The sequence below is a fragment of the Musca domestica genome, unplaced genomic scaffold (genome assembly GCF_030504385.1).
Source record: "Musca domestica strain aabys unplaced genomic scaffold, Musca_domestica.polishedcontigs.V.1.1 1, whole genome shotgun sequence".
NCBI classification, from domain to species: domain Eukaryota; kingdom Metazoa; phylum Arthropoda; class Insecta; order Diptera; family Muscidae; genus Musca; species Musca domestica.
The window spans coordinates 17,792,398-17,807,429 of record NW_026712114.1 but is presented as its reverse complement, the minus strand read 5'-3'; the positions used below and the strand labels follow the sequence as shown (position 1 = coordinate 17,807,429).

At 39.4% G+C, this 15,032-nt stretch overlaps 1 protein-coding gene across 1 annotated transcript in view; it reads left to right on the top strand.

The window, feature by feature from the left end:
* The window catches only part of LOC101890091 (uncharacterized), a 303,416-nt gene that overhangs the window by 54,206 nt on the left and 234,178 nt on the right, over positions 1–15,032 (top strand). Inside the window, exon 2 of the mRNA XM_059119882.1 lies at positions 5,250–6,663. Within this exon, the coding sequence (XP_058975865.1) occupies positions 6,304–6,663 (360 nt within the window). The 5' untranslated portion in view covers positions 5,250–6,303. The remainder of the gene's footprint in view (positions 1–5,249; positions 6,664–15,032) is intronic.

Below are 15,032 nucleotides of genomic sequence, written 5' to 3'. Positions count from 1 at the left end.
ACCAAACAACACACATACACATCCAGCAATGTTTGTATGTGTGTGCGTGTTTGTGTTCTTTACTTGGTTGTTTGTTTGTTTGTTTGTTTGTTTGTTTATAAGAAAAATGTTAAAAACTACAGGTCATAAATTCAATTAACGCTAATAGCAATGTAGTGCTATTATCGCAGCTTATATATAGTCCTAGTACTTACTACCTGTTATGGGTGTTTTGTGGAAGGGGAGGGGGGGGGGAGGCCGTTGAAGTAATATCGTGGATAAATAGAAAACATTCATTACAGTGGGTCGGCAAAAGGATTATAGGAACGGGAGGTAAATCATTTTATAATGTAAAGTGGAATTGTACTAGAGAGAGAGAGAGAGAGGGGAAAGGGTGGTAAGGATTATGATTAAACTAAATATAACTAGATCGTACTGGAAGAGAGCTATCAAAACAGGTGCAGATTGGGTCGATTTTTTATGTTTACACAATGGAAATGAAGGCTAGATTCCCTCTATACTAAGGTTGACTTTAAGGAGGTATTTAATTTCCGGAGGTCCAATAGAAATGCATATATCTATATTATATTTTCCGTCTGTAAAAGATCTCTAGAAACCCATAGTTTTGAGAAAGATTTTCTTCATTAGATATTTGCTTTTAATGGAGACCAAGCAAAGTTTCTTTCTTTTATATGCACCATTGAAAATTTCCGAAAAATGTTTTATAGAGAGATCTACGAAAAACTTAGACCACTGTATCCAATTACCAAAAAATTGCCGTCATGTTACCCACCAACAAAAATTTACCAACCAAGTACATATTCGGTGTGCATTGGGAATTAGTGTACCAGCATGGTGGTAATGCATTTGCCAACATTTGAATTAAAATACAACCTTTTAATCTATGTTCTACACACACACACTTTTGCGGACATCCAGCTACTCTCATCACTCATATGTTGTTACACATTTTCATTTTGGAGACTCTGGAAATTGGGGATTGGGGATTGGTCAGTTGGCAAACAAAACAAGGTGCTATTCCTAAGAGCGCCTGGTAATGTAATATTGCACCTATGTCAAGAGTGTGACCATGTATGTATGTGTCAGCCAGGCAGTCAGTCAGTGTATTTGTGTTTTATGTTTTTGGCTGAATTTTGTTGCCACCGGAAATTGCATGTGTTTTCTAAATTTTCATCAACTTCCTTTTTTGTTTATACATTTTGTAGGATTTTTGTTTTTGGTTTTGGCTAAGTTTTAGCAGTGAAAACACTGAACGATAACAGCAACAATCATCGCCAATGCTACCACACAGGGGATCCGAAAGGTAGAAAGGGGTGGGGAGAAAAGCATAGCTTACACACCAATATTAGTTGTGTTTTTTAATTTTATATACACACCTCCCCGGTTTTCAGTGAAAACATTTATTCGTTTTCATGTTTTTCTGCACCTGTAAGGCAATTTGTACTCTCACACACACACATACAACTATACATTTACACCGTATTGTTCACGGTTATTTTGAGCAGAAACACAAAAATCCATTACTGGAGGCGTTTAAGGACAGTTCCAGAGGAAAAGACAAACATATCTACTCTGTGCAGAAAAGCAGAGGGCTTAGAAGACCTGGAGGTCTTATCATAAGATATATTAAGGTCTTCTTGAGAAGAGCCATAGGTCTTCTCACTAGAAAATCTGAAGGTCTTCTCTTAGAAGAACTGAAGATCTTCTCATAGAAGAGCTGTAGGTTTCTTCTCATAGAAGAGCTGTAGGTCGTTTCTCATAGAAGAGCCATAGGTCTCTTCTCATAGAAAAGCCATAGGTCTCTTCTCCTAGAAGAGCTATAGGTCTTCTCCTAGAAGAGCCATAAGTCAATTCTCATACAATAGCCATAGGTCACTTCTCATAGAAGAGCTATAGGTATTCTCCTAAAATATCTATAGGTCTTCTCCTAGAAGAGCTGTAGGTCTCTTCTCATAGAAGAGCCATAGGTCTCTTCTCATAGAAGAGCTATAGGTCTCTTCTCATAGCAGAGCCATAGATCTCTTCTCAAATAAGAGCCATAGGTCTCTTCTCATAGAAGAGCCATAGGTCTCTTCTCATAGAAGAGCCATAGGTCTCTTCTCATAGAAGAGCTATAGGTCTCTTCTCATAGAAGAGCCATATATCTCTTCTCAAAGAAGAGCTATAGGTCTCTTCTCATAGATGAGCCATAGGTCTCTTCTCATAGAAGAGCCATAGGTCTCTTCTCATAGAAGAGCCATAGGTCTCTGCTCATAGAAGAGCTATAGGTCTCTTCTCCTAGAAGAGCTATTACAGGTCTTCTCGTAGATGAGCTAATATAGGTCTCCTCCTAGAAAAGCTAATATAGGTCTCTTCTCGTAGAAGAGCTATAGGTCTTCTCATAGAAGAGCTCTTATAGATTTTCTCCTAGAAGAACTGTAGGTCTTCTCCTTAGAAGAGCTGTAGGTCTTCTCCTTAAAAGAGCTGTAGGTCACTTCTCATAGAAGAGCCATAGGTCTCTTCTCATAGAAGAGCTATAGGATTTCTCCTAGAAGAGCTATTGGTGTTCTCCTACAAGAGCTATAGGTATTCTCCTAGAAGAGCCCTGGCTCTGAAAGAAAGCTATAGGTCTCTTCTCACAGAAGAGCTATAGGTCTCTTCTCATAGAAGAGCTATAGGTCTCTTCTCATAGAAGAGCTATAGGTCTCTTCTCATAGAAGAGCTATAGGTCTCTTCTCATAGAAGAGCCATAGGTCTCTTCTCATAGAAGAGCCACAGGTCTCTTCTCATAGAAGAGCTATAGGTCTCTTCTCATAGAAGAGCTATAGGTCCCTTCTCATAGAAGAGCTATAGGTCTCTTCTCATAGAAGAGCTATAGGTCTCTTCTCATAGAAGAGCTGTAGGTCTCTTCTCATAGAAGAGCTGTAGGTCTCTTCTCATAGAAGAGCTATAGGTCTCTTCTCATAGAAGAGCTATAGGTCTCTTCTCATAGAAGAGCTATAGGTCTCTTCTCATAGAAGAGCTATAGGTCTCTTCTCATAGAAGAGCTATAGGTCTCTTCTCATAGAAGATCCATAGATCTCTTCTCAAAGAAGAGCCATAGGTCTCTTCTCATAGAAGAGCTATAGGTCTCTTCTTATAGAAGAGCTATAGGTCTCTTCTCATAGAAGAGCTGTAGGTCTCTTCTCATAGAAGGCTATAGGTCTCTTCTCATAGAAGAGCTATAGGTCTCTTCTCATAGAAGAGCCATAGATCTCTTCTCAAAGAAGAGCCATAGGTCTCTTCTCATAGAAGAGCCATAGGTCTCTCCTCATAGAAGAGCCATAGGTCTCTTCTCATAGAAGAGCCATAGGTCTCTTCTCATAGAAGAGCCATAGGTCTCTTCTCATAGAAGAGCCATAGGTCTCTTCTCATAGAAGAGCTGTAGGTCGCTTCTCCAAGAAGAACTATAGGTCTTCTCCTAGAAGAGTTATAGGTCTTCTCCCAGAAGAGCTATAGATTTCTTCTCATAGAAGAGCTTTAGGTCTTCTCTCATATAAGTGCCATAGGTTTCTTCTCATAGAAGAGCTATAGGTCTCTCACCTAGAAGAGCCATAGATCTCTTCTCATAGAAGAGCTATATGTCTCTTCTCATAGAAGAGTTATAGGTCTCCTCTCATAGAAGAGCTATAGGTCTCTTCTCATAGAAGAGCCATAGGTCTATTCTCAAAGAAGAGCTTTAGGTCTCTTCTCATAGAAGAGCCATAGTTCTCTTCTAGAAGAGCTATAGGTCTTCTTCTAGAAGAGCTAATATAGATCTTCTCCTAGATGAGCCAATATAGGTCTTCTCCTAGAAGAGCTAATATAGGTCTTCTCCTAGATGAGCCAATATAGGTATTTTCCTAGAAGAGCTATAGGTCTTATCCTAGAAGAACAATAGGTCTTCTCCTAGAAGAGCTATAGGTCTTCTCTTAGAAGAGCTATAGGTCTTCTCTTAGAGGAGCTATAGGTTTTCTCCTAGAAGAACAATAGGTCTTCTATAGCTCTTCTATAGGTCTTCTACAAGAAGAGCTATAGGTCTTCTACTAGAAGAGCTATAGGTCTTCTCTTAGAAGAGCTATAGGTCTTCTCTTAGAAGAGCTATAGGTCTTCTCTTAGAAGAGCTATAGGTCTTCTCTTAGAAGAGCTATAGGTCTTCTCTTAGAAGAGCTATAGGTCTTCTTTTAGAAGAGCTATAGGTCTTCTCTTAGAAGAGCTATATGTCTTCTCTTAGAAGAGCTATAGGTCTTCTCTTAGAAGAGCTATAGGTCTTCTCTTAGAAGAGCTATAGGTCTTCTCTTAGAAGAGCTATAGGTCTTCTCTTAGAAGAGCTATAGGTCTCTTCTCATAGAAGAGCCATAGATCTCTTCTCAAAGAAGAGCTATAGGTCTCTTCTCATAGAAGAGCCATAGGTATCTTCTCATAGAAGAGCCATAGGTCTCTTCTCATAGAAGAGCCATAGGTCTCTGCTCATAGAAGAGCTATAGGTCTCTTCTCCTAGAAGAGCTATTATAGGTCTTCTCGTAGATGAGCTAATATAGGTCTCCTCCTAGAAGAGCTAATATAGGTCTTCTCCTAGAAGAGCTAATATAGGTCTCTTCTCGTAGAAGAGCTATAGGTCTTCTCATAGAAGAGCTCTTATAGATTTTCTCCTAGAAGAACTATAGATCTTCTCCTTAGAAGAGTTGTAGGTCTTCTCCTTAGAAAAGCTGTAGGTCTCTTCTCATAGAAGAGCTATAGGATTTCTCCTAGAAGAGCTATTGGTGTTCTCCTACAAGAGCTATAGGTATTCTCCTAGAAGAGCTGTTTCCCTTTTCTTGAAGACCAGAAAGCCCTGGCTCTGGCCCTAAAAAATATTTGTTAAAATCCATTGTTTTGGCTTTGATAATCCTTGAAAATTATTAGGCTTTCCACGTTTTTAGCTTGGCTGATGGGGTGATGCCCCTTGACATTTGATCCGAGGCAAGTTTTCTCATAGAAGAGCTGCAGGTCTTATCATTGAAAACTTGACAATTCTTGCCCTGGTCCTAAATAAGCTATTTTTGCGGTCTTTGAGAAGGTTTGTTTAAAAAATCACGTTAGTGGCTGAATGGGCTCTGAGGAATGGTCCTTAAAAAAACATTGGAGGTTATTTAAAAAAATCAGGATTATGGGTAGTCCTTCAGGAGATGGCTTTATTTTGATTGACCAAAAATTATAATTTTTGTTTTGGCATGTTTTATTAAATTTTTCTTACTCTTTTCTATTTCCAGTGTATCCTGCGATTGTCCTGGAACAGTCCTTATATTCCCATCAAAATTATATATAACCTTAAGTATGGTTTTAACACACAATGAGTTCGACAAACTTAATATAAACTAAATGCACTTTCCGCTAAAAACAACCAAACAAAACCGAATAACATCATCAAGCTGCTGCTACTGCTGCTGCTGTGAATTAAATGGTAAAAGTGCTGAAACAAAAACAACATGAATAACAACAGCAACAACAACAACATAAAAGTGAAATGCGAAATATAAAATTGCAATAGAAAAACATTTAAAATAACATCAAAAGCAAAACGTTGGGCGCCATTGTATGGCACGTGATGCTTGTTGCCTTGAAAAGACATTTGGCAACGTTACGGAGGATTTGGAGCTGTTCAACGCGGTAAAGGTGGTGCTGTGTGCGAGGAGTCAGCCAACCCCCATGTGGGCATACACACACACACCTCTGTACATAGCCACCAAGTAGTTCGAACTGCCACTAACGGCTGTTGCTGCCGCTGATCCTGGTGGTGGCCATAAAATTCTATGACTCTGAAAAAAAAAATTAACGGAATAATAAAACAACAACATTAAGTAGTACAACAAAAGACAACATTTTTAAGACAGAAGGAAACAAGGACACATAAAAACAAAATAACAAAAACAACAACAGCAACAACAAGAAAAACAAATCCCAACGCTAATAGTCGTCAGGTTTGTTGGGTGCATTTAAATGTTCAGCGAGCAAACAAGCTGGGAGCAACAGTACCTTGTTAAGGTAACTTATGGACATCATCCGGCAAAGAAATAACAATTCACAACAACAACAAAAATCATAAAAAAACAACAACAAAGAGGGAGAGAAAAAATAGAAAATAAACATTACCGAATCCGTACCAACCCTCCCCTACTCATGTTCGTGGAATTGTAGGGTAATCAAAATCGGAAGTATTGCACAACAACAACAAAAAACAACAACATCGCACGGTATTGGTGTTGTTGTGGGTCCCGTGCAATCGCGTCGTATTGTGTTGCATTTTCGAGTAGCGCGCTTCGCGACATGGCCGTCAGCAATATCGTGTGTGAATGGCTGAGGGCCCTCGGTTTGGGCCAATATGCCGAAAGTTTTCTCGACAATGGTTACGATGATTTGGAAATCTGCAAACAGGTTGGCGATCCCGATCTAGATGCTATCGGTGTTGAAAATCCGGCACATCGTCACAAGCTGTTGAAAAGTATACGACAGTTGCGTGAAAAGGGTGCCGCCTCGGTGTATTTCATGTTGAACGATCCCAACTCATTGTCGGGCAGTGCGGAAATATTATGTGTAACACCACCGCCAAATGATCTGGATATTGTCATACGAGAGCAGCTGGAAACGGATGGTGTAAGGCTAACCGCTCATCCATATTCGACACCGGTAAGTTGAGAAGATGAAATAAAATTTTTGTGGGTATTTAGACTTTTTTTCAAATTCCTTGGGGTTTTAAGGAGATTTTCGACTCAATTCCCCTGATGCTAGCCCACAGGAAAATTTAAGTAAAATAAAATAGCAACACATGTACAGATTTTTTTCTGGTCATATGGAAGAATAAATTAGCTTATTTTCGACTCTGGCAAACATACACACATCTGGGCGAGCTAGAAAAAAATTTCCTATAATTTTATTATCCATTAGGGGGATGAAACGGCAAATATGTCTTTGCAAACACCAACATCACCACCCTTGGCTAGCCATACATCCATCTACCCAACCATCCATCCATCCTTCCACTTGGCTTGCCAATTTGTGTGTGTCTCTGAAATTCAATGCCACCTCATCAAGTATTCCCATCTCTGGAGACTTATTTATTATTTAGCTGTCATTTCTTTTGTAGTTGTTGCTGCTCGAATTTTTATTTCGTTCGTTCCGTTGAACCCTTCCCTGAATTGAATTAAGCCATAAACTAAGTGAATTTTGGTTTTTATTTTTTTTCGTTTCGAATTTGTTTGGATTTTTTTTTGTAAGTTTTATGAAAATAAAAATATAACACGCATAAATTTATCATTTTTCAAAATAAAGTTGTTGCTGAGGTATTCTCCAAAGACCTCGAGAAGACTAATCCGATGATTGTCACCAAATTTGTGGCTAATAAGCATGACAGTCATTTGTCTTCGAATAAGAGAAAAGGAAAATGAAAAATATATAAATAAATTTCCAAAGAAAATTTGGCCACATTTTTTAGGGGAGAGGGGCAGGGGTGAGGCAAATATTAAATAGGACTTTCATATGTGTGAAATTTTTAATAAAAGAGAGATTTAGGGAAGTAGACATGTCCAACCACAGCAAATCGATTTATTGTTTAATTAGACCCTCTTTCATAAAGAAGGCCATGACGATCTTATGTGAGGTCGTACGGGAAAAACTGAATCCACTTCTATGGAGAGCTTCTATTTCCGACATTCCATTTGAAAAATAGATGGTCCTGTGGTGTTCTATGTTAAGACCTTTTTGGTTTCTATATGAGCAACTTCTGGTCTTCCATAAGTAAACTTTCTGGTTATCTATCAGAAGACTTCTATGTCTTCTTTCGAGTCTTCTATTAGAAGCACTTCGTGTCATCTATGAGAAAATCCAGCGGTCTTCTATAAAATAGGTTTAGAGCCTTTTGAAAGAAGATCTTGATAACTTCTAAAGACTTTGAGGTTTTCTATGAGCAAACCCTAAAGTCTTCTTTAAGAAATCCCTGAGGTCTTCTATATGAAGACCTTGAGGATTCCTACAAGAAGACCCTGAAGTCTTCTATGAGAAGTCCCTGAGTTCTTCTATAAGAAGGCATTGAGTATTTCTGTAAGGACTTCCTGAGGTCTTCTAAGAGAAGACCCTGAGGTCTTCCATATGACGACCTTGAGGATTTATGTAAGAAGACTCTGCGGTCTTGTATGAAAATACCTTGAGGCCTTCCATGAAAAGGCGTATTGCTCTTCTATAAGAAGACCGACTGGTTCTCTATAAGAAGACCTACTGGTCCTCTATGAGAAGACCATGAGCCCTTTGATGGGAAGACCTTGACGTCTTCTATAAGAATACTTTGAGTACTTTTTGGAGAGGACCTCCAGGTTTTCTAGAGGGAAGACCATCGTGTCTTCTATGAGAATAATATCGGGTCTTCTTTTGGAGAATATCTACTGATCTTCTGTGAGAAAACTTTTAGGTCTTCTGTAAAATCTATTTCTGGTCTTTTACTCCTCTATGAGATGATCTTGATATCTTTTTTTAAGGAGACCTTCGGAAAGAGAAACGTTCGGAGACTTATTTATTATTTAGCTGTCATTTCTTTTGTAGTTGTTGCTGCTCGAATTTTTATTTCGTTCGTTCCGTTGAACCCTTCCCTGAATTGAATTAAGCCATAAACTAAGTGAATTTTGGTTTTTATTTTTTTTCGTTTCGAATTTGTTTGGATTTTTTTTTGTAAGTTTTATGAAAATAAAAATATAACACGCATAAATTTATCATTTTTCAAAATAAAGTTGTTGCTGAGGTATTCTCCAAAGACCTCGAGAAGACTAATCCGATGATTGTCACCAAATTTGTGGCTAATAAGCATGACAGTCATTTGTCTTCGAATAAGAGAAAAGGAAAATGAAAAATATATAAATAAATTTCCAAAGAAAATTTGGCCACATTTTTTAGGGGAGAGGGGCAGGGGTGAGGCAAATATTAAATAGGACTTTCATATGTGTGAAATTTTTAATAAAAGAGAGATTTAGGGAAGTAGACATGTCCAACCACAGCAAATCGATTTATTGTTTAATTAGACCCTCTTTCATAAAGAAGGCCATGACGATCTTATGTGAGGTCGTACGGGAAAAACTGAATCCACTTCTATGGAGAGCTTCTATTTCCGACATTCCATTTGAAAAATAGATGGTCCTGTGGTGTTCTATGTTAAGACCTTTTTGGTTTCTATATGAGCAACTTCTGGTCTTCCATAAGTAAACTTTCTGGTTATCTATCAGAAGACTTCTATGTCTTCTTTCGAGTCTTCTATTAGAAGCACTTCGTGTCATCTATGAGAAAATCCAGCGGTCTTCTATAAAATAGGTTTAGAGCCTTTTGAAAGAAGATCTTGATAACTTCTAAAGACTTTGAGGTTTTCTATGAGCAAACCCTAAAGTCTTCTTTAAGAAATCCCTGAGGTCTTCTATATGAAGACCTTGAGGATTCCTACAAGAAGACCCTGAAGTCTTCTATGAGAAGTCCCTGAGTTCTTCTATAAGAAGGCATTGAGTATTTCTGTAAGGACTTCCTGAGGTCTTCTAAGAGAAGACCCTGAGGTCTTCCATATGACGACCTTGAGGATTTATGTAAGAAGACTCTGCGGTCTTGTATGAAAATACCTTGAGGCCTTCCATGAAAAGGCGTATTGCTCTTCTATAAGAAGACCGACTGGTTCTCTATAAGAAGACCTACTGGTCCTCTATGAGAAGACCATGAGCCCTTTGATGGGAAGACCTTGACGTCTTCTATAAGAATACTTTGAGTACTTTTTGGAGAGGACCTCCAGGTTTTCTAGAGGGAAGACCATCGTGTCTTCTATGAGAATAATATCGGGTCTTCTTTTGGAGAATATCTACTGATCTTCTGTGAGAAAACTTTTAGGTCTTCTGTAAAATCTATTTCTGGTCTTTTACTCCTCTATGAGATGATCTTGATATCTTTTTTTAAGGAGACCTTCGGAAAGAGAAACGTTCGGGTCCTCTTTGGAGGAACCTTCGGGTCCTCTATGGAGAAGACCTTCAGCTCTTCTATGGAGAATACCTCCAGCTCTTCTATGGAGAAGACCTTCAGCTCTTCTATGGAGAAGACCTCCACAGCTCTTCTATGGAGAAGACCTCCACAGCTCTTCTATGGAGAAGACCTCCACAGCTCTTCTATGGAGAAGACCTCCACAGCTCTTCTATGGAGAAGACATCCACAGCTCTTCTATGGAGAAGACCTCCACAGCTCTTCTATGGAGAAGACCTCCACAGCTCTTCTATGGAGAAGACCTCCACAGCTCTTCTATGGAGAAGACCTCCACAGCTCTTCTATGGAGAAGACCTCCACAGCTCTTCTATGGAGAAGACCTCCACTGCTCATCTATGGAAAAGACCTTCTTCTGCTTTTCTATGGGGAAGACTTTCTTCTGCTCTTCTATGAGAAGATTTTCAGGTTTTTTATGGGCAAGGTTTTTGGGTCCTCTATGAGAAGGCCTTGTGATCTTCTATAAATAAACCTTCGGGTCTTTCATATATAAGACCTACTGATCTTCTATGTCCTACTGGTCTTCTATAGAAATGTTCTTTGTTAGAAGACCTCTTTGTCGTTTTTATAAGAAGACGTCCCGTATCAGAACATTTACTGGTGTTTTATAAGCAGATATTGTGGTCTTCTATAAGAGGACCTTGTGATCTTTCTGTGAGAAAACTCTGTGGTCTTAAAGGGAAAATACCTACTTGCCTTCCGTAAAGAAGAATTTTGGGTCTTTTATTTTATTTGGAAAATAGATCAAAACGACCTATTTGGTGACACGTTTGAGGATTAAAATTTCTGACCTAAATAATCCCCGTATTGTTATCTGTAATATTTCCGAAGATACTATATACCTAAGATCGACATATTCCGAGGACTCCTAACCCAAAAATTAAAAAAAAGTGGAAGAGCGTAGAATCTGCTGTCTTTATTTTGGGTTACTTTTGCAATGTAAAACGGCGATACATGTGTCTTCTATTTTTAACTATTCTTTCACAATCCACCCGATTTTCTTGTTACTATTTTTGATGCTTCTTTGTGTTATTCAAAAACTTTTCTCCAATTGCTTCTAGAAATTAATTTCTTGATGTGAACACGTTCCTCCTGTTTTCTTTACTAATTTGATTTCATTCTTTCAATTCCTAATTTTCCTTTACATAAAGCCCACACACGATGTGTAAGATGGGGGTGAGGGGAAGGAAGCACCTTTTGTTTAATCATCAAATCTGTAACATAGTTCTTTGCTTTAGTTTACATTTCCCATTATTTTAGCTGCAGGATATAAAATTGTTTATTACTTTTCATCACACGTGGATGAAACATTTCATCACCCCACCCTTTCCCCAATTCCGAACACCCGCACACCCATCCGTTGAATCGTACAACTATTGCGGGGATATAATTAAGGAATTCCGGGTTATTAGGTGAGAAAAATGTTATGCTTTTCACTTCATTAAAACTGGCAACTAATGACGAACAGAGGAGGACACATCCTGATGATGAGTTAGTCAGTCAGCCAGGCAGCCATTCATGTCGCCATTCATTCATCCATTCAGAGGCCTCCTCCACACATACATATGCATGTTTGTATGTGTGTGTGTTTCTGGTAATTTTTCATAGAACTAGCTGCAATTTCTGGTTCTTTATTCATTCCGTCATAGTAGTTGGCAAATAATACAAATAAAATAGTTGACACATAAAGAGAGCGGGAGCGACGGGCCATAAAGGCAGTCACCACTGACAGACAATGTTTAACAAATGTAATTATGTCATAATGAAAAAGGCAAACACTAAGCCCCGACTAAAACAAAAGACCCGGAAAATAGTTATATGTGACAGAAGGCAAGAAGGGAGGCAGGACATGTTATGAAGCTAAATACATACAACTGATGTGAAATGGGCTATCAGCAAAAATGGCTGCGTCGGTGCACAGTGGTACGAGATTAATTTTTAACGATTTTTGTACCCTCCATCATTCTATGGAGGGTATATTAAGTTTGTCGTTCCGTATGTAACACCTCGTAATATTCATGATAGACCCTACAAAGTAAAGGATGAGATGAAGAAACTTCAGCAAACTTCAGACAGCTGAAGAAACGACTTGATCAAAACCTGCGTCGCAGAGGCCGAAAAATGGCTCGTGAGCTGAACATGTCGCAATATTTCATTCGGCAAATATTGAAAAATGAGCTCGGGGTAAAGCCATTGAAATTCCAAAAAGTGCAAGAACTTACACCGCAACAGAAAGAAAATAGACTCAAAAGAGCTAAAGATTTGCTTCGCTTGGCCGAAAGTGGTGAACTGCCGAAAACAACCGTTGTCCAGCAGTTTGTAAACAAACTTGCCAAAGAGGTCAGCTGAAAATGTGCACCTTCGGTTGGCCACCAGACCTCAAGCGCCGGCCATGGTGATGATGTGGGCCGCCATAACAGCCGATGGTCGCTCTCCGCTCGTATTAATCGACCGTGGCATCAGAGTAAATGCCGAATATTATCGCGAGGGTGTATTAACGGCGTGGCCACGCAGTAATTTTGGCCGCAGACCTTGGACATTCCAACAGGATTCAGCACCAACGCACTCAGCACGCGCCACCCAATAATGGTTAAAAAATAAGGTTCCTCGCTTCCTTTCCAGCGCACAATGGCCACCAAAATCTCCGGATATCAATCCGTTGGAGTATTGTGTTTGTAGGATTTTGGAAAGCAAGGTTGGCACTAAGCAATACCAAAGTGTCGATCCGGGAATGGGCCAAAATACCGCAGAGCAATATTCGAGCAGCGTGTGATGGTTTCATTGGAGAAGACCTACTAGTCTTCTATGGAGAAGACCTACTGGTCTTCTATGGAGAAGACCTACTGGTCTTCTATGGAGAAGACCTACTGGTCTTCTATGGAGAAGACCTACTGGTCTTCTATGACGAAGACCTACTAGTCTTCTATGACGAAGACCTACTGGTCTTCTATGTCGAAGACCTACTAGTCTTCTATGACGAAGACCTACTGGTCTTCTTTGGAGAAGATCTACTAGTCTTCTATGACCAAGATCTACTGGTCTTCTATGACGAAGACCTACTGGTATTCTATGGCGAAGACCTACTGGTATTCTATGGCGAAGACCTACTGGTTTTCTATGCCGAAGACCTACTGGTCTTCTATGTCGAAGACCTACTGGTCTTCTATGGCGAAGACCCACTAATCTTCTATGGAGAAGACCTTCTATGGAGAAGACCCACTCATCTTCTATGGAGAAGGCGAACTGGTCTTCTATTAGGAAGACCTACTGGTCTTCTATGGCAAAGATCTGCTGGCCTTCTATGGCGAAGACCTACTGGTCCTCTAAGGAGAAGACCTACTGGTCTTCTAAGGAGAAGACCTACTGGTCTTCTAAGGAGAAAAACTACTGGTCTTCTATGGCGAATACCTACTAGTCTTCTAAGGAGAAAACCTACTGGTCTTCTAAGGAGAGGATCTACTGGTCTCCCATGGAGAAAACCTTCCGACCATCCAGAACTTCTGTTCTTCTATGAGAATGGAGAAAACCTACTGATCTCCTGGAGAAGACGTACTGCTTTTCTGTGGATAAGACCTACTGGTTACCAGATTCCATCTCCAAGAAGAAAAAATGCGTTTCCAGAATTAGAGACAACATTTTCTAAAAATTCCGACATTTTTATTAAACTAGAGTTGTTCCAAATAACCTCTACTAGTTTGAGATTCACTTCAATTTTTACCATGAAAAAAAAAAGAGTTCTAAAACACTGTGCACCGGCGGTCCAGATGAAAAGTCAATCCTCACCTCCCCTCCCTCCTGGGAGTCACAAATAATTCGCATAATCCGACCGCCTTCTCTTATGTTGTTGTTGTTGTTGACATGATGTAGTTATTAATAAAATAAAACTATGAGGATTTATCAAAAACTAAAAAAAAACAACGACGAAGGCGGCAGGCGTGTAATTAAATTTGTCATGAATATGAAAGGAAAATGCAATGCTGGGCAAATCAGTAGCAGTTGCAGTCGTAGTAGCTCTGTATGCGGAAATAATTCCCATTTGTATGCTTTCGCATAAATTCAAATCACATTCACATTGCATTTTAAATAGCACTCGCTCGAACACACATACACACTCTCTCACTCACACAACGTCATTTTCTATATCCCGGATTCCATTCAACACCGAAATGAACATCGATGTGCTGAAAAATATATTTGTCACTGGATTATTCTATGCTTGTTCCCGAATCGTGTCGATGTGTGTATGTGTGTGTGTGAGTTAGTTTTAATGCAATCATGATAACACATTTTCATTTAATATACAAATACATACACACACACACTTACTCGCACTTGCTCTTTTGCTTACATAAAAATATCCCTTTGTGTGAACGTGTGAGTAGCTGTGTGTGTGTTTGTATTCAAATTACATTTTATTGGTACAATTTTCTTCCCCCGATGGTACTGACCTTAATTTTTATCCTTGCATACCTAGATTTTTATTGCATACTTGTAGCTTTTGTTGCTCCTGCCTCGGCTGCTGCTGCTGCATGTCGATGATATGTCAGAAACATCCATGTATGCCATGTAAAATTTAATCCTTAACAGAAAATGCATTGCCAGCCAGCCAGCCAGCCACTCATGGGGAGGGAGGCCAGTGTGTGTTACATGCACCCTGGTTTTGCTCTGGAGTACTGACTGCATTACCTAGCCATGGCAAGCATATTTTTCCACTATCATGGCAATCAGCTCAATTTTCAACACCCATACAAAGGCACGCACACACACACACCCCAATGCTCACACATAAGGGTGGTGTTGCTTCAATAAAACCAAAATATTCCTCTTTGCCATTATTATCAAATTCACCCTGCCTGCTTTACCTACACACCCACCCAACCATCCACCCCACCCATCACCACACCACACTGCAACAGATTTAACCATTTAACAACGCCAACTGAATTGATGATGTTCAATTCAGCTAGATATTGCAATTTTATCCCCCTCTCCACTCCCCTTCA